The 26822-nt window shown below is 38.5% G+C and overlaps 1 protein-coding gene across 2 annotated transcripts in view; it reads left to right on the forward strand.

The window, feature by feature from the left end:
- The window catches only part of ATP8A2 (ATPase phospholipid transporting 8A2), a 281480-nt gene that overhangs the window by 18707 nt on the left and 235951 nt on the right, over positions 1–26822 (forward strand). For both annotated transcript variants that reach the window (XM_042839218.1, XM_042839220.1), the window contains exons 7-20: positions 156–229; positions 2791–2860; positions 5081–5208; positions 6164–6275; positions 6909–7074; positions 9205–9332; positions 10036–10113; positions 11873–11961; positions 12737–12781; positions 14023–14098; positions 22324–22429; positions 22981–23063; positions 24194–24243; positions 26205–26274. In XM_042839218.1, coding sequence (XP_042695152.1) covers positions 156–229; positions 2791–2860; positions 5081–5208; positions 6164–6275; positions 6909–7074; positions 9205–9332; positions 10036–10113; positions 11873–11961; positions 12737–12781; positions 14023–14098; positions 22324–22429; positions 22981–23063; positions 24194–24243; positions 26205–26274 — 1275 coding nt within the window. The remainder of the gene's footprint in view (positions 1–155; positions 230–2790; positions 2861–5080; positions 5209–6163; positions 6276–6908; positions 7075–9204; positions 9333–10035; positions 10114–11872; positions 11962–12736; positions 12782–14022; positions 14099–22323; positions 22430–22980; positions 23064–24193; positions 24244–26204; positions 26275–26822) is intronic.

Genomic DNA, 26822 nt, shown 5'->3' on the forward strand with positions numbered 1-26822 from the left:
GAAAAGTACTCTGACTTTCAGTAGCACTGTCTGTGGTAGTTTTGTGCATGATTATGTTCTGTTGGGTGAAGGACAATAACAAACTAACATTGCAGACAAGCAAACTGTTTGTTTTTCTCTTCCATGCTACTGCACCCCTGCCCCCGATTCAACAGGTAGCAGTAGGCGATATTGTGAAGGTCACCAATGGGCAACATCTTCCAGCAGACATGATCATTATATCTTCCAGGTATCCTGTTTGGGTGTGGAAGTATCTGATGAACTGAGGTGCAGAGGACTCTAAACTCTGTATTTACTATTAATAAAAACAGACATCAGATGACACTACATTTTCTCCACATCTTAAAATAAGATTTCAGCAATGTTAAAGCTTGCTTTACCAGGCAGTGATTTTTTTTTTAGCATTGCTGATAGTTCATAAGAAAGAAGGCTTCTTTAAGACTCTGGTAGTATTGTGTGTTTGTAGTATACAAAGTTTGTCACTGGGTTTTGAAGATGGAAGATGTGTTGCACAAGCTTGATGCAGCCATTTGTTTCTTGGCTTTTTGTGGACCCCCTTCATTTAATCAAGGAACCTTAATTTTTCTTCCATATAATTCCGCTGAACTTCCAGCATATTTTCCTGCCACTCAAAGATTTCTTCTAAAGCTTTTCAAACAGTAATTTCAGAAGGCTAGCCCAAATGGCTTTTAAGTTGCTAGCCTGCAGCATAGGTTTTGGGCTTTGTTCATGTGCTCGTTGCCTTTAGGTTATTAAACACAAACCTGTGTTGAATTATCTCTAGTATGGCAGCAGCAGTAAACTGAATACCATTCCTTTTCCCTTGTGGGAGACAGCACAACTTTTATGATACAGTGGAAAATGAAGGCTGGAAGTTCATAGAAGTATTTCACTGGTACTCAGAAATGGGAAGCTCAATCTCTACAAACTATGTTATGTGATCAAGGATAGAGGCACCTTCATTCCATGGTTTACAATGTATTTTTGAAACAACACTATTTTTTACAATAAACAGTTTTCAACCTTCACATGCAGTTAGTTAGGCTACTCTCAGTAACTTTCTGTTTTGGTGTTGAGAAGTACTTGTTCTGCTTGAACTTCTTATCATACTATACTAAAAAACAACCAAAAATCTTTCTGATTTATGCCTTAACTTGCATGGGTCAGCTTTTTGATCTATTATTCTACTAACCTGCTGTCACTGCTAATCATGTAACTGAAAAATTAGAGCCAAAGTATTTGAATTTTAGGAGAAACTTTGCTTGAAATAAGTAGCAGAACTGCCATAGTGAATGCTGTACAATTGGTATTATTTTCATAATTTTCTGAATGACAATGCTAAGTGTCCTCAGTTCACCAGAAGGCTTTGCATGCTCTGAATGAGTGGGATTTTTTGCTTTGTGTTAATGTGTTAATATTTTTGTCTGAACTGATTGTCAGAGTTGAAATAAGCAATTGTTTATCTCCTTCTTGCTTTGCCTCATAGGAGAAAGGTGACATAAAATGAAGTTTGCATACAGAATAAGTTTTCATGGAGGAAAAATGAAAAGTAATTTGAATCCAAACACAGCTTTGTATGGAAACATTTTTACATTGCTGTGAAAATGCACATTTACAAGGAACTGCATTTTAAGAGTTTTAAGAGTTCTCCCTGAGTTAACAACCTCAGCTGTAGTGGGCAAAGTATTTCTAACAAGTAAAATTGGAGTTGGATTGAAAATACACTGTGACTTTATTGAGTTTGGACTCAGTTTGCCCACATAGGAGGAGAGAAAGAACAAATGCTGCACCTTTCTTCTTGAAGAAATAATTAATGGAGAGAAATATCTTCTTACTGTTATATACGTGCCTGTTTTGTAACAAAGCTTTTCCTAAACAGCATTTGTTACTGACTCCTGCTGATTAAGTACATTTACAGTTTAAGTAATTGTTTATTTTGGAAAGCAAATAGCAACATCTCAAGAGTAAGAAAAGTGATAGACTGGAGACATATGTGATTTAGGTCCAGAGGGGAAACTGATGTTCCCTAACAACCTGAGAAGCCAGTGATGAAAACAGTTTTGTTGGTGCCATATAGAGCTTTTAAATCTTAAGCAGCATGTCAGGAAGTAATCTCTGACAGAACTGTGTTTCCTTATTGCAGGTGCTTATGCACACTGTTCCATTTAGATATAGGAAAGGCCATCACTAATTGAAAATGCTTGCATCTACAAGGAAGAATTTTTGCCCTTTTAGGTGAAGGCAAAAGCAACTCTAGAAGATGCAAATCACAGCCCTCAGTTTCAGTCTCGTCAAACCCTGATTCCTTACAAAGTGGGGAGCACTTTGTGCTTAGCAGTGTTTTCAGATTCAATTGAGTAACTTCTGGGCATACAAGTTGGTCCTGTGGATCACAACATTAGTATGCATGGTTCACAAAGTCAGTAGCAGAGAGCAATGCTCTCTTCTTCTAAGTGCATCCTCTTACACTGTTTGCTACTTCATCTATGCACAGCTCTTGCAACCTCAGGTGTTTTTTGTGGACTGCAATGTAAAATATCAAATTCAGGAATCTAAATTAATTATATTAAATACTTATTAAACCTGACTTAGTCCTGTCTTTTTGGATAGTTTTGCATAAGAGCATTCAGGCATATGTACTTTCAACTGGTTCTTTCGTTGTTGTGGACCACCTATGTGATTTTTCTCTTCAGTTTATTGAAGACATGTATTATGGACAACTTAACGCAAATGTAGTGCATAAAAAGAAACTTGTTTTTAGTATCTAAAATCTTGTCATATTCCTTACAGTGAACCTCAAGCCATGTGCTATATTGAAACAGCTAATCTTGATGGGGAGACAAATCTTAAAATACGACAGGTAAAACAAACTGAGTTTTGCCATATTTTTCCTCTACATGTGTAGTGCTATCTACTAAGCAGACTGTGGGCTGTATGACAGCAGTACTAGTGCTGTTTAAAAACAAGACAAATAAACAAAATATGCATCTCTTTCCAGGTTACAGTAAGCCTTTTTATTCAACAGATAGGAACCCAAGCAATGGTTGTGTACAAGTCTAAGGAGCTAATCTGAAGGAAACAGGGAGGTTGTAAGTTTGCAAAGGTAAATCCAGCAGACCTTGATAGTATTTTGCTTGAGGTCCAGGGGGTGCTTCGACCAATTTTCCTGCCAGTTATGATAGCATTAACTTTAACCTGACTTGTGTGAAACACTTGAAATAGGTTTTGACTCTGCCTCGCTGAGTTGAGCGTAGCACTAATATTGAGAAGGTGTTGAGGTGTCACTCTTAAATGTATATGACATTGTGGTTGGGACAAGTCTGGCATGGTTTTTCTGGCGTATGGTTTGTATTGAGAAATAATTGTAGGTCTTGCATTTATATTTGGAAGATACAGAACTATAATTAAAAACTAAAAAATGATAAGAGGGATCTGTTGGGATCGCTTTTGGAATATTAGACTTTCCAGCAGTGGTGAATTTTCATCTATTTTCATCTTTTTCATCTATTTGTGCCTGTTCTCCCTAAATGATGATAATTTTTTGCCTAAAGGTGGAGTTTTTCTGTAAAAGCACTTCTTGAAAACAACAACTTTTTTTTTTTTTTTTTTTTTTTTTTTTTTTTTTGAGTGAAATTTTTTTCTTTTAACTTTTCTTTATTCTGGGGGAGGTATCTAAAATCCTCTGTACTACAAGTGAAGTAACATCACTAGTCCTCAAACTGTGGAGGTGAAAATCTAAGCAACTTGTGCCCATTGATGGATGAATTTTTGTCAAACAACTTTCTGCTAATACTGGGAAACCCAAACATTTCTTAGTAATTTAGTAAAAAGAACTTTGTCAAGAAGCTGTGTTGGTACACCGTGCTTCCAAAGAATAAGCAGGATTCAAGTACTCAAGTGCTGGTTTTATTATTAAAAACATGAAAAATGCTTGTGCTTGTGGTCACAGCTACAGTCTCTGCTGTCACATACACCACTCTGTTACTTCTCCCTCTGGAGTGCTCAAAGGAGCTTTTCATTATGCTTCAGTTAATTTGTTCCCTGTTTGTGGTATGTAATGGAGTTTGGTCAGATATTTCTAGTTTTGCTGGCAAAATCCTATTCATCATGGTGCTTAGAAACAGTTGAGAATCCTTGCCTTCTTTCCGAGAGAGTTACAAAAAATGAGTTTGATTATATCAGTATTTCAAAATGGTGTACATGTATAAAATATTTAAATATATATATATGTGCTATTTAAATATATATATATCTATATGCATTTTAAAAGCTATACACTTGTGAAAGTATGGCTTCCTGTTCTGAGAGCCCAGTAGATCAGATCATACTTTCCTGTCGGATTTTATTTGCTTCTGGACACATGCTTAAAAGGCAGTATTAAAAACAAGCAAAAACCAACTGATTGGGGGGGAACTTCTATTAAAGATTTGTTCTGGCTTGCAGTACTGTGGTCAATCTGGCAAAACTAAAATGGGATCATTCTTAACCAAGTGGAGGCATTCAGAGTTTTGAAAAGCAATGGAATATCATGTGTGCAATCCTTGAGATGGAGTGGCAATATGTTAGATTACAGCTTCATATTGGATTGAAAATTAACCTTGAGTTCAGTCAGAGCATATACTGCATGTACTGTACTATAATGCATGTACTGACCTGTAAGAGTCTACACTTAAGGGTGACTACATTTAACAGCAGCAATACATCAGCAGAGCTGTACTTTGAGAGAAAAGCCAGGCCTCTTTAGGCTCTTTGTTTCCTACTTCATCCTGCACATGTGCAACTTAATGGTTTATGGATATGAATTTTATGTGATTCTCTTGGTCAGAGAGATTGTTTAGGCTTTCTGTGTAGGAGGGATGTAAGGCAATCTCCGTAAGCAGCCTCACATGTGCCTGTAATAATTAAATATTGCAGGAAAGTTAGGGAATACTCATCTGAAAATAAAAACACAAAATGAGGAAGAACAACAAAACATTCAAGCAAATTTTTAATTATAAAATATTAGAAGAAAGTAACTTTTCCTATCTTCTTGCCTTCTACCAGTTTTTGACAAGAATCTCCTTTGGTTTGGTCTCTGCAGGGGTTGTCTCAAACTGCTAGTCTCCAGTCAAAAGAAGAACTGATGAAAGTATCTGGAAGGATAGAATGTGAAGGACCAAACCGTCATCTCTATGACTTCACTGGAACCTTACGCTTAGATGGTCAAAGGTATCAGCTTGATAACAGTCGTAGACTCCTTTGGTTATGACAAATGCTTTCTGCAGGCTTTTCTTCTGCAACACTGGTCGTATATCTGTTTTTAGATGGAGTAGGTTTGCCTTTCTGTGGAGTCTTCTGTTTGCTAGGGGAGACATGGCTTCTTTGAAATCATAGTTGTTCTTTACCTAAAGTGACACTTTGGGAGGAGCAAAGGAAATGGTTTTATTTTTAGGATTGTCTTGCAACAGGAGATGTGCAGAGGATACTGGAAAACTTTATCTTCTGACAGGGGCTAAAGCTGAAGCAAGCTCAGTTCCGTATTGAAAATGATTCCAGAATCTGGAGTTTCTGTCAGTATGACTTGGATCTGTTACAACTCTTGAAAGGAAAGAAATTCTGAGAAAATAGATTTTAGGACTATAAATAATAGAACCTGAAGCGTCAGCAGGAGTGTACAGGTTTCATCTTACTGTACAGGTTTCCTTGCACCAAAACTGTACTACTTGAGTGACTAAGCAGAATAGTGACAGATGTGAGAAGAGTAAAAGATCACTTGCATATTACTTGAAAAATCACATGGGTAATGCATCTCTTCCAAAATGCTTCTTTAATGACGTGTATACAGTTATAGCATGCTTTGAGTGGACGGTCTGTTTGCAAGTGTGATGCTTCCTTGTCTTGGATATGAAAGAGAGCTGCCACAGGTTCTCAAGTGCTGGGAAACTAGAGGAGCTCCCTAGAATCAACTTCTTCCTGCTCTGCTTAGCATAGATTAGGCTTTCAACAGAGGAGTGAAACCTGTATATTGTATGTATAATTATATGATGGTGGACAATATAAGTTGATAAGGGAAAATGCTTCCCCTTCTTTCTTGAGCTGGGAGGAAGCTAAAGCTGAAAGGAGAACTATTTTCCTAAATTGTTATTGAGAATTGAGAGATGCTTGCTTGCTTCTTGCTTTGCAGCCCAGTTCCAGTTGGTCCAGACCAGATCTTGCTAAGAGGTGCACAACTGAGAAACACTCAATGGGTGTTGGGTATTGTTGTGTATACAGGATTTGATACGAAACTCATGCAAGTAAGTTTTTAAAGATTTGGAGTGTGTTCTTTTTCTGCATTCTACATGTCTTTCATATTGGAGTTCATTAAATGGTTTGATTCATTATAGCTGTTTAAGTAGAAGCATGAGGAGTACAAGGATACTACTGTACTTAAAATTGTATATGTACAAAAACTAATGGAGGTGTATATCTAAAATACTTGATATGCAACCAAAATTAATTATATTCTATTTTTTAGATTGTCTATTGGCTCATTTGAGCTTTAGCAGCGGAAGAAATGTTAATAGCTGCCTACTGTTTTAATACTTGAAGATAGACAGGTTAAGACCAAGTTTTTCCTTTGTCTTAGTGGCAGGGAGCTTGGAGTGCTTTTTCTGCTCACCTTTGCTGATGGCCATTGGGAGCAATGGGCAGCTAGGAGAATCAATGAGATCTTTAGTACTGCATGTTTCTCTTCCTCCAATATTTTGTCAGTTTAGCTGTTGTACGGAGCCCTGGCTACTATTCTGACCTTTCTGGTCTTTGTACACAAAATTGATCTACATAGAGCTGAAGTATTAAGTTCTATAACTGACTTAAAAATAAAGAATGAATTTGCTTCTGCAACTATTGGTATAAGCCATTACCTGATTGTTTCTGCTGCTGTTCAGAATTCAACCAAAGCACCTCTGAAGAGATCAAATGTGGAGAAAGTAACCAACATGCAGATCCTGGTTTTGTTCTGTATTCTCCTGGTGATGGCCCTTGTGAGTTCTGTAGGTGCCTTATTATGGAACAGAACACATGGCGAAGTCGTGTGGTACCTTGGCTCTAACAGTGAGTATACTGGCTGTGTGTTGGGATGTGTCAGACTGTATGGACATCCAGGGTCTTATCTCTGCCAAATGAATTGACAAAGTAAGAAATGAATGAAGAAAGAAACAGAAGAAACGATGCTTGCTACTAACTTTTGATTCTTTTGTTTTGTTTTTGGGTTGGTTTTTTTTTTTTTTTTTTGGGGTAGAACATGTATTGTTGCCATATGTATCATAAATTGATTGTACATGACTGTAAGATAGAAGGTATCTGGCTTGATGGGACTGACTTCATCTTTTTACTTCTATTTGGAAGAAAAGGATTTGTCTTGATGCATTTTTTCCCGTTTTTCTACATGCTGATCTTTTGTGGAGAACTGGAGTGCATGCTAACTTGTGATTTTGGTGCTTGTGATTTTGGTGACGTTTGAGTTGCTTTGGCTTCTGATGTCTGTCATTTGTAATGAGAAAACTGATTGGTTAATATGCTTAAAGGGGTTTTTTGGTTTCATCTATACTCTTTGAATTTATTAGTTCAGATATAAAAAATGAATCTCTTGTAAACACTTAGGAATTAAATGCATCGCTGCTCATTAGACTTCTGTTTTGGGGGTTAGGTTGTCTGATTATTAAGTGTATTGTTGAAAACATTTTGAGATGCAGATCTGAAAATGATTGTCACTGCAAATTGTGCTCGTGATGATACAAACAGATGGCAAAAGGTATCTTCAGCCCTTCTACAACAAAGCACAATTATGATTGAAAAAAAAAGGGAAAAAAGCTTTTGTAGGAAGAGCAGGAAGTGCCTCAGGCTTGACTTCAATTTGTGGTAGTTGCAGTGTCTTCTAGTAGCAATACTGGCATTTCTCAAATTATATTTTCCCTCAACCTTGGTTTTTAATGAGGAAGTTTAAATTCATGCCTTCAGATGGCAGGAAGGAAAGATGAGTGAAACAAACTCATGAGCTTGAACTAACATGGGACAGGTGCAACCTGTAATAAACAAGAATGAGAAAGTAGTTTCTATAGGTGCTTTCCTGGAAATGAACACACAATTTCCATCACCTCTGCAATTATTATATATGGGAAATACTTTTGTCAGGCTTGATCTGGAATTTTCATTAAATGTCTAATTTCTGTAAAGGTTGTATTAGAAAAAGCTTTTTTTTCCAGTAAAGTGTGCTTTCATTCTTCATGTTTACTGATAAGGGGTATGAAACTCACATGTTCACACTTGGAGGTGACTGAGTCCAAACGACAGCTTTTTGGCTTCTGTCTCCTCGTAGTTTGCTGCTCTGCCTTCATCTCAGGTTAATTAAGTTATGGGCTGTGACCCCATTGTACTGGGCTCTGCTGTTCAAAATGCCTCCTAAAATTCAATAACAGTGCAAAATGCAAACATGGAGACTATGTCTACTGTAGAGAGGATGTGGTCAGCGCCGTGGAGAAGAGCTGTTATCCTATGTCTTTCCTGAACCATTTCTTTTCTGTCTGCTGTTCATAAATGCTTTCCCTTCCCTTTAAGAGCAGTTGTGCTGTTTGGGCGACTTGCCCAACATTGGCTCTGTTACTAACAGCACTTCTGCCTAAGCAGGATTCAATTAGTTTGTTCTCCGGATGTCTGTGTCATCTTACTTGCTCATATTTCTTTAGAATGAAGGGCTTCTCAAGTCTGCCAATGCTGGCAGCTTTTAGAACAAATTTTGTTCTTTGTTTTTAATTCCACTGAGACATACAGGATAGTTTCTGAAGGATAAAGCTATGTTATGAGTGATATTGATGGCTCTTAATTGGAGTATTTAACACATTGGATAAATGTCTAATTTTGGGTTACAGTGTGGAACATCACACATCTCGCCATCTGTTCAGCAAAATATTCTCAGAAAGTGTTCTTATCTCTAATACACAGCCTCAACGATTTTATGCTTCACCTGGCATAGTGTGCTCTATCTTCAGGCATGTGTTCTGTGGGTGTTTTTATATATGTAATATTCAAATCAATATTAAAAAGACCCTTATACTAAGCTAACACACTATTTATTTTAGTGCTACTAAAGATGATCAGGTCAACTACAGAAAGATGGCTGTCCCTATTCTGTGCCACTCAGATTTCTGCCTTCTGTATGATTGTCTTGTGTTTTTCCGTCCACAGAAATGCTATCTGTCAACTTCGGGTACAATCTGCTGACATTTATTATCTTATACAACAACCTTATTCCAATCAGTCTTTTGGTGACGTTAGAAGTTGTCAAATTCACCCAAGCTCTCTTTATAAATTGGGTAAGTAGCAGCAGTTGATGTATTGCAATCACTTTTGCAAGATGATGTAAAAAACCTGATATCTTTACCAGGATTTCTGGTTTTGAGAGCAGGACAAAATTCAGAGGATTTATTTTGTGTTAATGCTGTGTTCCACGAAAAAAATGAAAAGATTTTGTTGTAGGGATCTCTTCTGTATAAATAATTGCTTTCATGTATTTTAGGTTTTGAGGATGAGGGAAGTCTTTAAGCTGAATTACTCATGATAACCTATAGCTTCTCTCAGCCACAGCAGACAGAAAGACTAGACTTGTTTGAGTGAGGTGTTAAGTTTTTTTTGGGAGGGGTTGTTCTTTGGTTGTTTTTTTGGTGTCTTTTTATTTTAAGTCTTGAGGTTGGCATTCAGATCCACTTTGGTATGAGTCATGATATTTATGATATTTCTCTAAAGGCATGAGTTGGTGGTGCTTTATGCTACAACATGGTTATACTTTTATTCAGGCAAGTTTTGACTTCAAACTGTGTATTTCTTCAGTTATGTACTGGAAAAATTCACACCTCTTGAGCTGAACATCAGCAAGTAGAAGAGATAAATTCCTTGTCTTAGTATGCATTAACCCTTGAACTTCCAGTAAAGATAGAGCAATTCTTATAAGATACAAAAAGATTGGAGACTTCAGTGTTCAACTTGCCTAGTATACATCTAATTTTGCTCTCATTTCAGGACATGGATATGTATTATCCTGAAACTGACACACCTGCAATGGCCAGAACCTCAAATCTTAATGAGGAACTTGGGCAGGTAAGCAAAAATTTTCTGAAGTGTAATGTTTGTATTATGTAGTTTGATATTATTATATTATATTATTATTATAGTATTATAATAATGTGTAGTCTGGGGAGATGGAAAGTGTGAAAGAATGCTGTACAAATGAGCTTTATTCTTTTGCATTGTGGCTTGCTTAATGCGACTTCTTCGCTTTCATTAGTCCAAGTCTTGCCAGTATGAGGTATGATAGGATCAGATTTGAGGTCATACAGGCAGTTTTAAGCCTGATAATAGAGTCTGCGTTTCCTACCTTCTCTTGGAACTGGCTTTGTCCTTGAGGTATCTGTGCTTGTGATTGTCTGTACCAGAGCAGGATATACAGCACTTAGCTTGGCTAAGGAGCAGCCCCAAACAGCCTTGGCCTTCCTTTGTCATTCGTGTTTCTGACTGCCACACAAAAATGGAAGTAAAAAAAAGATGCAGTGTTATTCCTAGCTTAGATTGTGTTCCTTGACATGCTTTTCCATTTTCCTTTAATAATAATTGTATATTAACTTGTTGTTATAAGATATTTGTTACAAACACCATGCAGTTCTGGAAGCGAGAAGAGAATAGAATGGAAGGGCTTCCCACAACAAAGCTACTGGAGGTCACAACTTTGCCCCTGAAATTGTGCAGTACCACTGAGAAATCCTACTTTTTGTCCTTGGCCAGTAAAATCATAAGTATGTAAATAAACTACATGAACTTCATAGTTCGTGTGAACTTGATCTTGGAGATGATGTGTGTCTATGTAAAATACATAATCATTGTGTGCTGCTCAGCAGAATGACTGTCAATATCTTTTGAGCTTTTCCTTGGAACTGCTAAAATATAATTTGTATTTGTGTGACTTTGAGAAGTTACTACAATAATCTGACTTCCTACAAATGTTATGTAGCACAATGTATCTTGTAATGTATCTTGTTGGCCCTTATGATGCTTTTCTAAAAGTAGCTTAGTATTGCTTCCATGCAACTAGGCTGAATTTTTATATTTTTCAGTGGAATTACTTGATCACAGGTGTTTTTAGCTTTGTTGTAGGTCAGAATTATTAGTAACTTGAAGTTTCTCAGATTTTTGGGTATGTACTTTGACTTCTGACTTGCTCAGAAGTCAAAGTACAAAGGCTCCACTTCCAATGCTATGTATTTGGAGATCATTTAATGCATTGCTAAAATGAACTGAATTGAGTTGCAGATCTTGATGAAAAACTTTCTGCAAATCTAGAAAAATTCTGGTCTTTAAATGGACAGATCCCTGTGGTAGTACCATCCCTTCTTAATGGTTGCTGGTTTATAATCTTATCAGATTCAGAGATAAAACACCATGGAATTTAGCTCTCATCTATTTTTTTTTTTATCTGTTGTGGCTTAAGAAAGGTAGGAACCTTGATTCTTTTTATGCTTCTGATTTTTCAGGAACCTTTACTTTAGTTTCCTGTCTTGCTATATGATGTTAATACAGCTGAAAGATTCAGTGAACGTTGAACATTGAACTTGCACAAGCCAGTGTAACTGGAGCTGTGGCAATTAATACCTACTACTTGATCCTTGCTGCATTTACAGATAGATAAGAGATAATACCATTAAAGAGCTTTCCTGATTGTTTTCCTGTAGCTTTGATATGACAAACCTGCATTGTGACATTTCTGGGTCTTAGGTCTGTTCTTGAATTTTCCTTAAGCTTAACTGTTTTCCATTTATTTCAGTCTTGTTACTTTGCAAGTTAAAATTAAACTTCTTTCTTCCAGGTAAAATACCTGTTTTCAGATAAAACGGGTACTCTAACATGTAATATCATGAACTTCAAGAAATGTAGTATTGCTGGAGTGACATATGGGTAGGTATGACTTTTTAGTAACTGTAGGTAAACGTGTGCATGATCATATAGATACTTTTAGATCAGAATATCATCAGAACGTGTTGTTCAGTGTATATTGTAATGTTTTTTATTATCACAGTTATTAGCTCTCATTGTCATGTCCTGTGACACAAAGTATGAAACACAAACCTGGAGAACACTTTACATGAAAAGAGAAATAATCTTATTGCTTCCTAACTGTCTGCTTGTGACTTAAATTAAAACAGAAGAGCTAAATACCCTCTGGCCCCTTTGCAGAGGGAAGATTACGTGGCTTAAAGGCAGAATTCTATTTTGTTCCATGACTCCCTCTAATAGTGAGAATTTCACTGCTGTCAGATAGTTGTAATTGTTGTCAGAAGACAAGAGTTAAATCTTGCTTGTACAGGAGAGATGCCCACTTAACTATTTTTGTTCTGTTTTTATCAAAAGGATCTCTTGGGATCGCTCCAGTATTTCATAGCACCTGGCTTTTTGACTCTCAGATGCTGTATCTTTGGTCTTTGCTAATTTTTTATGACTACTCTTAAGGTCTCCATGCAAAATAGCCTTTGAGTTTCATGGTAGCTAATTTAGATACTTCAAAAGACAGAGAATATTATTCAAACCTTAGAAAAGCTGAATCCGTGATTCCATTGTGTGCTTGTATGTGTGATGGCGCATTGATCTCTGCCTTCTGCCTATTTTCTAGTTTGCAAAGTGGAATAAATGCTTCATGGGGTTTGTTATTTTTCTTCCCCATCTTTTCCCTTAGCCATTTTCCGGAGTTGGAAAGAGAACGTTCATCAGAGGACTTCAGGTAAATACATTCCAGCGTGTTTGTATTCTGTATAGCAGAGTGGGAACAAACTGTATAAACAGACTGCTTTCAAATTTGAAGCTGAAAGAAGCCCAATGAAACAATGTGTTTGAATGTAGGCTCCTGTTCGAAAAGCATTTAGGGCTGGTGGGTGGTGCTGCAGCTTTTTTCACGGGGGGAAGATGATAGAGACAGGAGGGTGAAGTGGCAGTGGCTGTCCTGGCATGGATGCCTGCTAATGCTGTGCTCATTTATAACTGCCAACAACAAAGTAACAAGCTAAGAGTGACTCTTATTTCAGTCTCCAGTGATAAATGTACTGCTTTTCCTCCACTTCACTAAGCTCAAAGTTGACAAGAAGCAAAGGAATTTCTTAACTGAAATGCGATGTTTTACTTGGTAAGCTGGGAAAGTGCTAGATGTGTTAGTGTCATAGACGGAGTGAAAGCCTAGAAGGAAGTCATTCACAGGAGGTGTCAGTGTAGCATATTCAGTTTAACAGGAAGTGGGAAAGAGCCAGAGAGTGCTGATGTGGCTTTGAATGTCTGATATGGGTAAGAGGTGAGTACCCCTGAAGAAACAGGTAAACACTGAGTGCTATTAGGAAACTACTTCCTTAGGAGCTAAGTTAAGCTTTTCTAGTGCTTCTGATTTTTGTGATTACTTCCAGGAAGAAGTTAATTTGAGAGGCTGCTCCTTCTGCTGAGATGGAATTTCTGTAGATGCTTCTCTCCTTTTGTGTTGTTGTTTCCTTCATTAATTTTTTTTGTTTTTTGTTTTTTTTTTTTTTTTTGTCCTCATATGCTTCCATTAATCAGCTCTGTAAAAGAATTTCTAGAATTTCTTCCTGATACTAATTTGGATTACATAGGCTCAGAGTCCTTCAGGAGTCAACTTAGAGCAGAATTCACTGACTTAAGAGATGAAACTTGGAATCAATGTATTTTAAGAACACTTAAAAGCTGTTTCTGCTACGCCTGTCCCAGGAGGTGTACTGACACTTGAATGTTGAAATACACTTCCAGACATACCTCTTTAGGCTTCTTACTGCTGTGGTGAAGAGAGTGTCAATTATTTTCAGCATTTTGTGTATGAGTCATATGATCTTTTCACAATACTTGCTAGGGCAGTAGGATTTTTTTTTAGTTCTTTCTCTCCAACAAAGTGGATGAATAGAAAGAGATGAACTGATAAGAATGGCAATATCGTTACTGTTATATTTGTCTTGTCTTGCTCTGCAGCCAGCTACCTCCTCCTACCAGTGAATCGTGTGAATTTGATGACCCAAGACTGCTGCAAAACATTGAAAATGACCATGTAAGTCTACTTCGTGAATGTCACGTCTCTTAAATGCCCTATTTTCTAGACCAGTCTGAAACTGAATGCTAAACAAATCTGCTTCTGTGATCAAGTTTGCTCTACAGGTTTGTCATAAAACAGATGAAAGCGCAGAGAGATATAGGAAACAAATTGGCTTCCTCCTACCTCTTCCAGTTAAAATACCTTTAATTTTTTTTTTATTTTTAGCAATAATTCAGGGCATTGCAAGGTGATTGTATTGAGACCTGCTTAAAATGCTGCAACTGATGGAGATTCTGTAAAGAACATAGCAGATTAGGATTTAATTGCAAGCCTAATCTTACAGTGACTGAGACCTAAAGCAATGGATAGTTTTTGTGTCATTAGTTATATCCTAAGGGGACGTACTTCTTAGGACTGTCAGTTCTCTTCTTATTTAGACATTTTGTAGCTGTAAAAAGAAGAAGAAATCACTTGCAAAATGTAGAGAGAATATTAAAAAGCATGACCCTTCTGTTCTGCAGAAGCTGTGCCACAGTATGGGATGTGGATATTGGCAAGCAAAAACTGAAAAAACAAACTTGGTTAGCAGACTGTTCTTCTTACTGTATAATTTCTGTAACTTGGCAGGCTAAGTTTAATATGAACATCTAAAATAAACTTACAACGTGCTGTTTTTCTGCTGCAAAGCTTTGCTTTCTGCTTTGCTTTACAGTATTAACAACTTGAAATGCATCATAGTGCAAATATCTGAAGGATTATTTTATTACCGTGCATTGCATTAAATTCCTGAAGGTGAAGGAGCCTGAAGACAGCTTCTGTTATCCCTCTCCGGATAATGCACTGGCTTCCTGTGTGGCTTTGGCACTCAACTGCACTAGAAAGACCTACATCCAGGATGAGGATTACCTCCTGTTCCTGTGTTCTGTTTATCACAGAATCATAAAATCATAGAATGGTTTATGTTGGAAGGGACCTTGAACATCATCTAGCTCCCTCCCCAGCTTTCCTGTAGGCTCCCTTCAAGTACTGGAAGACTGCTGTAAGGTCCCCTTGGAGCCTTCTCTTCTCCAGTCTGAAGAGCCCCAGCTCTCTCAGTCTGTCTCCATACAAGAGGTGCTCCACCATTCTGATTAGTGTCCCTCTAATGGACCTGCTCCACCAGCTCCATGTCCTTCTTGTGTGTGGGGACCCAGAACTGGACACAGTACTCCGGACAGGGTCTCATGGGAGCAGAGTAGAGGGACAGAATCAGCTCCCGTGACCTGCTGATCATGTTTCTGTTGATGCAACCCAGGATACAGTTGGCCTTCTGGGCTGTGAACACACATTGCCAGCTCATGTTCAGTCTTTCATTGACACCCCCAAATCCTTCTCCTCAGAGCTGCTCTCAAGCCATTTTCCACTCAACCTGTATCTGTGCTTGGAATTGCCCTGACCCGGAAGCAGAACCTTGCACTTGGCCTTGTTGAACTTCATAAGGCTGGAATCAGCCCACCTCTCAAGCCTGTCCAAGTCCCTTTGGATGGCATCCCATATTATTAATGTGCAGTTACAGTTATGGTTTATGGTAGTGGCTCCAAAGTGGTAGTTGCTGCACTAAAGGCTTAGGTGCAGACTATAGGTAATATGTGCTTGGGCTCTTACTCACTATCTGTTATTCTTAGGGGTGTGTAGATGTGATTTTATGTTTCAATATGCTAAGCAGAAGAGACATACATTAGATGGATTGAGAGTTTCTCATCTACCCTTGAGGTGGCTCCTTAACCTTAGGATATCTCTTTTTTTTTTTTTTTTTTTTTTAATCTCCTCAGGGTAGAGCTGCTTCTTTGTGGGGTAGATGGAATATTCACTGCTGACAAATAGGTTTAGGTAGTATCCCTAGGTGTCACTGTAAAGACAGCTGAGATAGAGAGCTTTGTTCATCACGTTCAGCTCTTATGTATCCAGGCTGCCTTTTAGCTGGCAACTTGAGTGCAGGTAAGTTATTGCACTGTTAGAGTGAACTTGCTGAGTTAAATCAGCTATCAGGCAAGCAGTGGGGAAATTTCTGCCTTATGTTACTTCAGATGGGCCTCTTGTAGCCCACAGATGCCTTTTGAAGCCTGACTGTACTGCAGGAACAGATGCTACACGTGGGGAAGTGATGATTTAGCGTAAGACTTAAAGAATGGGTGTAACAGTTTGCCTGCGTTCTTTTAAAATATAGGTCTCTCTCTCAAACTGCATCTGTGAGATGAGGACTGGATTACAGCATGGAGGGTAAAAAGTTGCCTGTTTTTAGCCCTTAGCTTCAAGCCTGTTCAGGTGTATAAATTGTCTGTGTTTATGTGGATCACTTCAATTTTCATAGCTTGTTGATGCATGCAGATGTTGTTCATGTATGTATGACAGTTTCTACTCATTTAGAGAACTGAGGTGGTGAAATGGGACTTACAGCACTAGCAGCACTGTGGGGTCAGAAGCTGCTGTACTCAGCAAGGCAGTGAATTCCCTTCAAACATTTGCCTTTTTGCAGCTGGAGCTATCAGTGTGTTATCTTCTACCAACACTCATTAAACAGCACACTGCTTTGGTTGTGAAGATTGCATTGCTTTTTTTTTCTTTTCAATCCACTCACGTACATTACTTTTAGAGCTGTCTCAACACCAAGTAATTTTCTTTCCAATATGAAAATTAAAAAAAATATAATATGCAGGTGGCTCCAAAAGTAATGCCTCCTGTTTATTTCCATGGAAACTAAATAGGTAGAGCACAGTTACACTATTTGACAGAACAAATTCTCAACTACAAAGCACTGTTTTTCGACATAATCACACTATTAGCCAATTTGTGCAGATCATCTGATTATTAAGACACTTAATTTTCTGGTGTGACGGCTGTGCATGGCTTGACTGGAACATGGCTTGTCTTTTAGGTTGCTGTCACCACTGCTGAACTGCACCACCCACTGCCTCACTGTGCTCAGACACACAGTTTGGTCTCCATAAATGTTCAGCAAGCATCAATGAATGTCAGTGAATGCATCTTTTTCCACATGGAGATATTCATTGTTTCATATGCACTTCCATGTCACAATTAGTCAGTTGACAAGAAATACTTGTTACTCTTCTGCTTTTTTGCATGCTGCATATGGGACTTGGACATTTTTCTTTTATTGAAGTACAGTCATTCAACCATTGGTTATTTTTCAGTGGTTTTGACAAGAAAAACTTGTATTTAATTCACTTGGAATTCCAGTGCCCCTTAATGTGTTTCTGAGCGAGTTCCTGAAACACCCACTCCAACCTTACCAGCTTCCCTGTTCTAGAGGTGACCAGCATGACTGGATCCTCAGCTATTCTCCACATAGTTTAATGAGCAAAACAGTAGGAATTCTTATATCTTTTTGAGATAGTGAGTTATAGTTCTCTCTGGTAATGAAATGAGTAAGTATTTTACTGGCTATCATTGGCAGGATGGGCAGCATTTATTCAAAGCAATAAGGTCAAGTTCTTAAATCTGATACTGCTGGAAGTGAATAAAGAAATTACATTTAACTTTATATGTAATCTCTTTGTAACTTCAGACTATGAGTATCTATCTAAAATAATGCAGTTTCTTCAGAGTGGCTGACCTGCACGTGTGACATGCAGATATGTAGTTTGTTCCAAAAGACCAAGTTTTAGCTCAGTGTTTATTCCCCCTGAGTAACGGAGAACATGTATGCAAAGGGGTGAGAAGTTCTAATAATGGTTTTCTGACCACTGCTCTGTGTTCTGCTTGATAGTGGTTAGTGTTGTGCCTTCTAGACAAGGCAAAAAAAGGCATATCTATATTTATTGCAGATAACGCTTTGTAGATAACAATTCAGAGACTGCTTCCAGAAATGAGACTGTCTCCACATGTCCGTAGCTCTTACTTTAGAGACACAGTGTGAATTAAGTTCAGCCAGTGAGATATATTGCTCAAGGAGGGTTACACATCTGGTATTCCACACTGACCTTATTGTGAGAGTTAAATTGTGTTTTTGCAGTAGAAACTTCCAGTGCCAAGGTGTAGACCCTTACTGAACTTATAACTTCTTACAAAACGGCTGCTGCAAGAAAGATGCTGGGCAACAGAATAGAGCAGAAGCTAGGACACCCTGACCAGGGTAAGAAATTAGTCGAGAGGGTTTGAGCAACACCCACCGGGATCAAACATGAACAATGCGAGCTTTTGCAAAGGAATACGCAAGGGAAAGGCTGCTAAATACATGTAAATATATAACTGAATTTATGCTTGCTAGCACAACATAATAGGTGCCATAAATCAGGAATTGGGGCTTAGTAACCTTTAGATATTTTCTGATATGGGTTTGTTCTTAAATATGGCTTTCATAAGTAGTAAGGGAAGGAAAAATACAGAGCAGGGTAAGGAATGCCTGGCACAGGATGAAACAGCTATAACAGCTTCAAGAAATATTGCCCTTCTGTATCCATAGAAATATACAAAATGATCCTAAAAACAATAGGTTGATGTTAGACCTCATATGGAAAAATGGATTAACAAATGTGTTGCATAGATTGTAAGCCTGGAGTACCTAGTAAATAGGAAACAGGCAACAAAAAGCCTGTGACAGGAGAAAAAGGTATAATGAAAAGTTTTTCACTGATCAAGTGTGTGATTTCTCCCTTGCCATAAAGGGGTGTGCACCCTCCATTGCAATAACCAATAAAAACTTTGCTGTTTCACTGAGATCTTTGCCTGGTTGGAAATCATTGAAGCTGGGCATTTCTCCTATTATTCAGAGAGATGCAATAGCTTTGACCCAGAGCTGCTGGCACCCAGAGAGAGGAGTGGGGAAGAAGGAACCTGGAATGAGAGCTTTGTTCCTGCTGCAGATTTAGGAGGAAGGAAGAAATGGAATTGGGAGAAAATAGATCTGAGTGTAAAATAAAACTTATGAGGAATGTCTGATAGAGACCATCAGTAAGAATCTGTGAGATTTGCTTTAAATAGAGGAAAACAAGTAATTAAGCAGGATCATTTAACCTGTGGTACTTCCTTATGCTGGGATTAAATGTGTGATGCAGAGGATAAATTACTGCAAAAGCCGTTAGTGAGACTGAGCTGTTCACAGCTCTGAAGTAGACATTTCAAACATTCTGTCCTGATTCATGCCAGTGCAATAAATATTATATCATTGTTGGAACAATATAGAAAGGAAACGAATGACAATTGTGTGGAAGAGCTGACCTGATAAACTAAGCTTCTGTCTGGTGATAGGTTTGGAAAATTGCCATTGTGAGATGTGAAAATACCAAGGCAGCAGCAAATTACCCTGCTGGATTGTAAGCAGAAATATATGATTAAAATCAGTGATGTTACCCGAGACAGGTTTTTTCTAGCTGATAGAACAGGTAACATTGAAGCATGCAAAGAGGCTAGGTGATACAGTTGTGAGAAGGACATTGAAGGTCTGCAGCAGCGGGTGCTGAAGTGAGAGTCTGGCAGGCTGTGCATTTTTGAGAGGTAGAGGTATCTTTTATGGCTTTCACTGGAAATAATGGAGCAGCAGTAACCTCTTGAACAGTGCTTTCCTGTGAACTTATCATTTCTCACACTACTCTTTGGTTATGTGCAATCTGTTCATTTTCTTGAACCACGGCCTCTGTTCTTTGCATGTTGAATGCAACAGTGGTTATTTTAGTGGGACATGACCACGCAGCTCAGAAATCTCTATGCTAAGATAAAGGCCTGTGTGAAACAGTGATGTAGCATGTGGTAGATGGAGAAGTATGAAGATGTCTGAGAGCTAGCTGTGAATGCTGCTGCTCTAAGGGAAGGTGCATTTTAAATTTCCCTTTCTGATGTAGGCGTCTTTAATGTCTCTGATTAGTGGTTAATGAGTGTGGTGTATTTCACATTTTAGTACTACATTTCTGAGAAAAATACATAGAATACAAGTTTCACACATCAGAGAATATTTGGTGGCATGTAGCTTTCACTTGAAAAGTGTTCATTTGAACATAGCCTTTGAGTTCTGTTGTGAAATGTTCTACTATACGCTGGGAAAATAGCCAGTGTAGAAGCATCTTCTAATTGTTTAAAAAAAACCTTTGGATCCTGTTTTACTGGATGATTTTACAAGATTTCAGTAGATAAAAACCAGGCTTTGTTTTATAAGGTTGGTGTTTGTCTCCTTCTGATTTTCCTTGTAATATTACAGTACTGTTTCTTTTGACCTGATGTGCTGATAGCTCATGTAATACTTTTGGTTTCATAGTTGCTCTGATAAAAAGTATAAAATAAGCTATCCTAATGAGAATTTTGGAAACAAGATGGCTTTTTCTATATTCCAAAGCTCATGAAAGTTTGCAAGCTGAACCACAAAGAATGACTTCAGTGATTTTCTGCTAAAATGACTCTGTCACGGTACAAATGGCTGCTGTGATGTAAGGTTTCAACGCAACAACTGTGAGCAGTGTGGTCAAAGCATGATGAACTGAGATGATTTCAGCCAAGTGTCCTAGTAAATGTGTGAACTGCATATGATGTTAATATGCCTGGTTTTGATCTGGGCAGTTGAGTACTATTTCTGACTGCTATGAGACTGAAAACATGGGGCAAGAGGAGAGGGGTAAAAAGGAGGTAAGAACAGCGTAGAGGGCTCTGCTTCCAATCCTTATAGCCATAATTGCCAGAATTTGCTGATGAGCGGTGTGTGTTATGACATCTTCAGTATCGTGGATGTATCTGGTGACTATGCAGTCTGAATGATGTTGTGTCATGATGCTGAAGTTGTAGAAACTGTTGGTGAAATTTCTGCTTGGCTGGATGAGTGTTCCCATGTGACAGAACATGATGGCTACTTTTGCTTGTTAATCAGCAGCTATCCACTCTGTATGTTCTTCACTCAGAGTACAGTTGCAATGAGTCAAATTTTGGTGTGGTTACTTTCAATTTATTGAAAGTTCTCATGGAAGCTATCAAAGCAGTAGATCTTGTTTCTTAATAATCAGTACATAGTTAAAACCTTTGGCCTGTGTGAAGCTTGGGGTGCTACATATCGTATCATAGAATGACCTTGGTTGAAAAGGACCACAATGATCATCGAGTTTCAACCTCCTGCCACAGGCAGGGTCACCAACCACCAGAGCAGGCTGTGCAGAGCCAAATCCAGCCTGATCTTGAATGCCTCCAGGGATGGGGCATCCACAACCTCCTTGGGCAACCCTCTGTGTGAAAAACTTCCTCCTAATATCTAACCTAAACCTCCCCTATCTTAGTTTAAAACCACTCCCCCTTAACCTATACTGTCTACCCTCAAAACCAGTTGTATCTCCTCCTGTTTCTAAGCTCCCTTCAAGTATTGGAAGGCCACAATGAGGTCTCCCCGGTGCCTTCTCTTCTCCAAGCTAAACAAGCCCAGCAGTTCCTCATATGAGAGGTGCTCCAGCCCTCTGATCATCTCAGTGCTCTGCTCTGAACCCGCTCCAAGAGCTCCACGTCCTTCCTGCACTGGGTGCTCCTGGCCTGGACGCAGTGCTGCACATGGGGCCTCACAAGAGCTGAGTAGAGGGGGACAATCACCTCCCTCTCCTGCTGGCCACCCTTTTTTAGTGCAGCCCAGAACACAGTTGGCCTTCCAGGCTGCAGCACACACTGCTGGCTCTCGTCCAGCTTCTTGTCCACCGGGATCTTCAAGTACCTTTTCTGCAGGGCTCTCAAGGAGTTCTTCCCCCAGCCTTTATCAGTACCTGGGATTGCCCCAACCCAAATGCAGCACCCTGCGCTTGGCCTTGTTGAACCTCATTAGGTTCTCATGGGCCCACTTCTCCAGCCTGTCCAGGTCCCTCTGGATGGCTTCCCTTCCCTCCAATGTATCGACTACACTGCTCAGCCTGGTGTCATCTGCAAGCTTGCTAAAGGTGAATTAGTTTTTAATTACAGAATTGGTGCTTCTGTATTAGGGTGTTTGGAGGGCTTTCCAACTCTATGTAACTTAAGTGAAACACTTCTCTTTAGCAATATAGTTGATTAATGCTAGCTTTTGACTCTGTTGTATTGATGTTCTGGAGCCAAGTAAGACAACTACTGCAATCAGGGAATTTATTTTATTTTATTTTATTTTATTTTATTTTATTTTATTTTTCAAGGGTTTTGTTTTTTTTTTTTTTTTTTTTTTTGTCTGTGATCTAAGAGATCATTCTCTCAAGTTGGGGGACAGCTGCCTCTGTGTGTAATACTAAAATTGCCTCTCCTGGTGTTCTGTCTAGCCTACAGCTGTACACATACAGGAGTTCCTCACTCTGCTGGCCGTGTGTCACACTGTAGTTCCTGAGAGACAAGGAAATAAAATTATCTACCAGGCCTCCTCTCCAGGTTGGATGCTGCTTTCTTTTTTTTTGGGGGGGAGGGAGGGGGAGAAGGGATGGGATGTAAGGAGTGGATGTATGGGGATGAAAGGAAGGTCCAGAAACTTCTGAAAAGATCACTAATTTTAAAAGCAAGATGGTCCTCCTATGTGATACTAGCAGTAGATCTGACATCCTCTGTCATTAGTGCACGCTGCTTTTAATGCCTTCTATGAACATTGTGAGACTGTAGGGTAACTCAGCTTTGATCTTGCTTTTTGAACAGGTATTTCCCCCTTTTCATGTAGAAGGAAACTATGACTCCTCCACAGCAGCGGGGCTTAATGCTTCAGTAATTGCAGAGTGTTTTATACAGATGGAGTATGAAGTTTGTCTAGCTGATCTCACATGGCCTTTCAAGGAGTAAAATATGCTACTCTAGCAGTTGTACAGACACAGCAGCTTGAATAAATAGGAAGGGTGGCTTCTGTTTTGGCACCATGTCTTACTTAGATGTGAGCTTTGTACTTTCCTTTCTCTGCATATCACATCAAATTTAATCTTTTATTTTATTGGCAGATGAAGGGGCTTTAGTGAAAGGAGCAAAAAAACTTGGTTATGTCTTCACAGGAAGGACTCCACATTCAGTTATCATTGATGCGGTAGGTAGACTGTGTGCCAAGCTCATGAGCTCATGTAGAAAATATGTTTATTGTTTAGTTCTTCTTACTTTTAAGGCCTTTACTAAGGTAGGTACAAAAGGCTTTTGTTGGTTGTGAAGAGTTGTTTTAGTCTATTTTATATGCAAAGTCCTCTGTTCTTCTCTGTGGAATGGGCAGTAGGGAGTTGGAAGCTCATGTGAAATTATGGCAGTTGTGTCTGAAGAACATTTCACTTAAACTGGGAAGCTCAAAGTAGCACACATCCATAAGGAAGTCATAGAGTCAAGGCTGAGAAAGACCACTAAAATCACCACCATGCCCACTAAACCATGTCCCTCGCTGCTACATCTCCTCTTTTTCTAGAAAGGCTTGTCTAGCACATTTCTTTCTGTTGTATTTGGTAGTTACTGTATTTCTAAATGTTGAATTGCTTGTATTAAAACATTTCTTTTTCTTCCAAGTTAGATAATCTTCTGAAGAATTTTTATGTATCTTGCAATCTCTGCATGTATGCTAGGGTGTGTAACTAGCAGATGACATTTGACATGGCAGTCTCAAACTCATGAAGCCACATTCTGACTCTAAGTTGCAGTTTGTGCTGAAGTGGCTCCAGACATGTACAGGTGCAGCTGAGATAAGAACTTTCTGTGGAATACCTAGTAGGTGCTTACTGAGAATAATGGATATACTTTTTTCTTCTCTGTGGATTCACTTTCAAATTTTTGGTACAACTCCAAGCCAGGCACTTGAAACATCTGACAGTCTGGAACTTGTTTCAAACCTTTTATTTTGCAGGAAACTAATGCTTAGATTAAGGAGAAGAGCTTAGGATGAGGCATGTATTCTAGAGCTATCTACGCTGTTATCCTCTCTGCAGAAAGCAGAGGATGCTTATATCTCTAACAGTAAGATAATTTTTTTTTTAAGTTGTATAAAAATAGTAAATGGAAGTGCCATGTCAAATGTCGTTAAACAAGGCTCAGCGTCACTTATACCAGGAGAGGGAGCTATTATCTCAGCTTATTTACACCAGGATGTATAAGCAAAAGTGTTTCAACTAACTTGTATGTTAACACATAGGAATATCACGTGATTTGCACTTAAAATAGTAAATATCTTTGTTTTTGTAGCTGGGAAAAGAAAAAACCTTTGAAATTCTTAATGTTCTGGAATTTTCCAGGTAAGTTTTCTATAATATATTTTACTCAGGGTAGTGAAAAACATTTTAAATAAATATGTATCTTTGATAGGTAGATATATAGCTAATGCAATAAAAAAAACCTGAACCTCCTTAGTTTTTTTTCTCCTGCTCCTCCATCCCCATTTTCCAATCATGATCTAAAAGAGTTACTTTAAAAATGGTGTCTGGTGGCAGCTGTTAGAATGTGAGGTTGGAGGTTTCTCTGCTACCCAAGCTCTCTTTTTACCTTGAAGTTGCTGCTGTGAGAGTGTTGCTCCATGCCTCACTTATATCTTGATGTATCCTTTGTCTACTTCAAGAACATGATTTCAGATTGAGTGTTTACAGAAGTTGTGCAAATCACTTGTGTTTTACTTTCATAGGTAAAATAGGTCTTTTTGGTGCTCATTGTAAGAAACATCTCAGCTGTGAACAACCAGCCATGATTGCTTTTGATTTCTTTTCACCTTTTCCCATTCTGAATGCAGCTACTTAGGCTACATATGAAAATATCTAAAAGGTGCTAGAAGAGTCCTTCAGGATTTCAGACAAGTTGGCTGCTCTCCACAGACAGGAGTATCTGTAGCCCTCATGCAGTGCTTTTAGAAAACGCTGTCCTAGCCCTTCCCTGTGTGTATCAACTTTCCCACATGACCAAGTGAGGGAATTCCTATAATTACATTTCAAAAGCACATGGAAGTTCCCCAAGGCCATTAGTTTGCAGCATAAATTCTTAGGATAGTTAACTTGCTTCCAGACTTGCTTTGGAAAGCACAAAAAGATGGTTTTGTCTGATGAGACATAGTAAGAGCTTGCTATTGTGTAAATGTTTCCCAAGCTTACAAAAAGAGGTTAGATCTGCCAGAGTAACTTTTAAAGAGGAGGATTTGAGACTTCACATTCTTCTCTGTTTCTACATACTTGTAAGGAAGGAAGGAGGACGCCTCTGCTCCTTGTTTCCATCTGCTTCTGTTGGCTAAGGACAAGAATTACATGAAGTCACAATCAGCTTTAGGTTTGAAAGACCATTAAAGATCACCTATTTCACGCTCCCTGCCAAGGGCAGAAACATCTTTAACTAGGTCAGGTTGCTTAAAGATCCACCCAACCTGGCTTCCAATGATGCATCCAAGTATGCTTACAGATAACTTTTGAATACGAAACTACAGTTTCTTCAGAGTTCTCTTGAGAGGAGTTTATTTGTTTGCCTCTCACCCGTATAAACTGCATTTTTATTTCCAGTGTATATTAGAAAAGAGAGGTGGATAACTAAAATGTCAAAATGTATATATTTAAAATAATTAAGTTTAAAAAAATCCCTTACCTTAACTCTTAAACCTTAGATTCTTACACTGTTTACTTTAAAAATACACATATACAAGACTTGGTCTTGATGTGCAGCTCTCAGAGAGTAAGGAGGCTAAAACCTGATCTGGAGTGTGACTACTTTCTGTGATATTTTTGCATGTTCTTCATTCTTTTGAGTTAAAAATTTAAATAAAGGCCCCTATGTCAGTAAGTATTTGTTTCAGTATGTTAGGAGTAATACACTTTCAGCCTTAATATTTCCATTTCTAGCCAGAATCCCCAAAACATTAATATAGATATAATAGATATAATTATATTCATACAAGATATAATAAAAAAGATGAGAGTAAATGACTCCTCTTTGTTCGAGATAATGGTTATGCCATCTTGCTTTTTTCCAAGTTCTTGCTCACATTTGGCTGCAAGTACAGGTGTTTTGATCAAGTGCTTGCCCATGGGAACCATGGGGCTGAAGCTGGAAATGTGCAACTTAATATTTCTTCTTGCTTTCTAGGACTGGGAGGTCTTAAGTTGCTACTCTTCCACCTCACACAATCCTTGATGCACTAAGCACAACTGAGTATTCACTGGCTAGAACAGGGCTTCTGCTTCATCAATATAGATAATGAAAACAAATGTTTTTCTTTCAATAGTAACAGGAAGAGAATGTCTGTGATTGTTCGAACTCCAGCAGGACAACTACGTCTGTACTGCAAAGGAGCTGTGAGTAATTATACCACTTCAGTGGAGAGCTAATATTACTAGTTATTGTTTCAACAGCTGTGACTGATGCTGGCACTTCATGTCTCATACATAATACCAGTTGGCATTTTGTTTAGGACCAAGTGATTTAGGAGGTCTGTAATTCCTTCTTTGACTTCTTTTGCAGGCAAGTTGTTAGGCTATTTACTGTCCAAGTGGAATCCTGAAACTTACAGGAACAGTACTCTCAGCTTAAGCAAAGGCTGGATTTCATCCAGCCATACAACAGGAATTCAGGAGCTAGACAAAATGCTGCTGTCTAAAGCTGTAATTCTAACTTTTGCTTTCAAGTGGTTGGCTCTTGATCTGGCTCTCTCACATCTCTACACCTGCTGTTTTTTGTCATCATGACTTGCACCAAGTTATGTTTCTGTCTTCACTGATGGGCAATAACTTAACAAAATACAAAGGCTGTAAAAGCAGCATTGTCCGCAGCCATAGTGTTCTGATTTCAATGGAAAATCATGGAGGTGACTTTTTGCAACAGGGAAAACTATTTCTAATTTCCG

This window comes from Centrocercus urophasianus, unplaced genomic scaffold (assembly GCF_019232065.1).
Source record: "Centrocercus urophasianus isolate 14NV4802_14NV808 unplaced genomic scaffold, USGS_Curo_1.0 seq_9, whole genome shotgun sequence".
Classification (NCBI taxonomy): domain Eukaryota; kingdom Metazoa; phylum Chordata; class Aves; order Galliformes; family Phasianidae; genus Centrocercus; species Centrocercus urophasianus.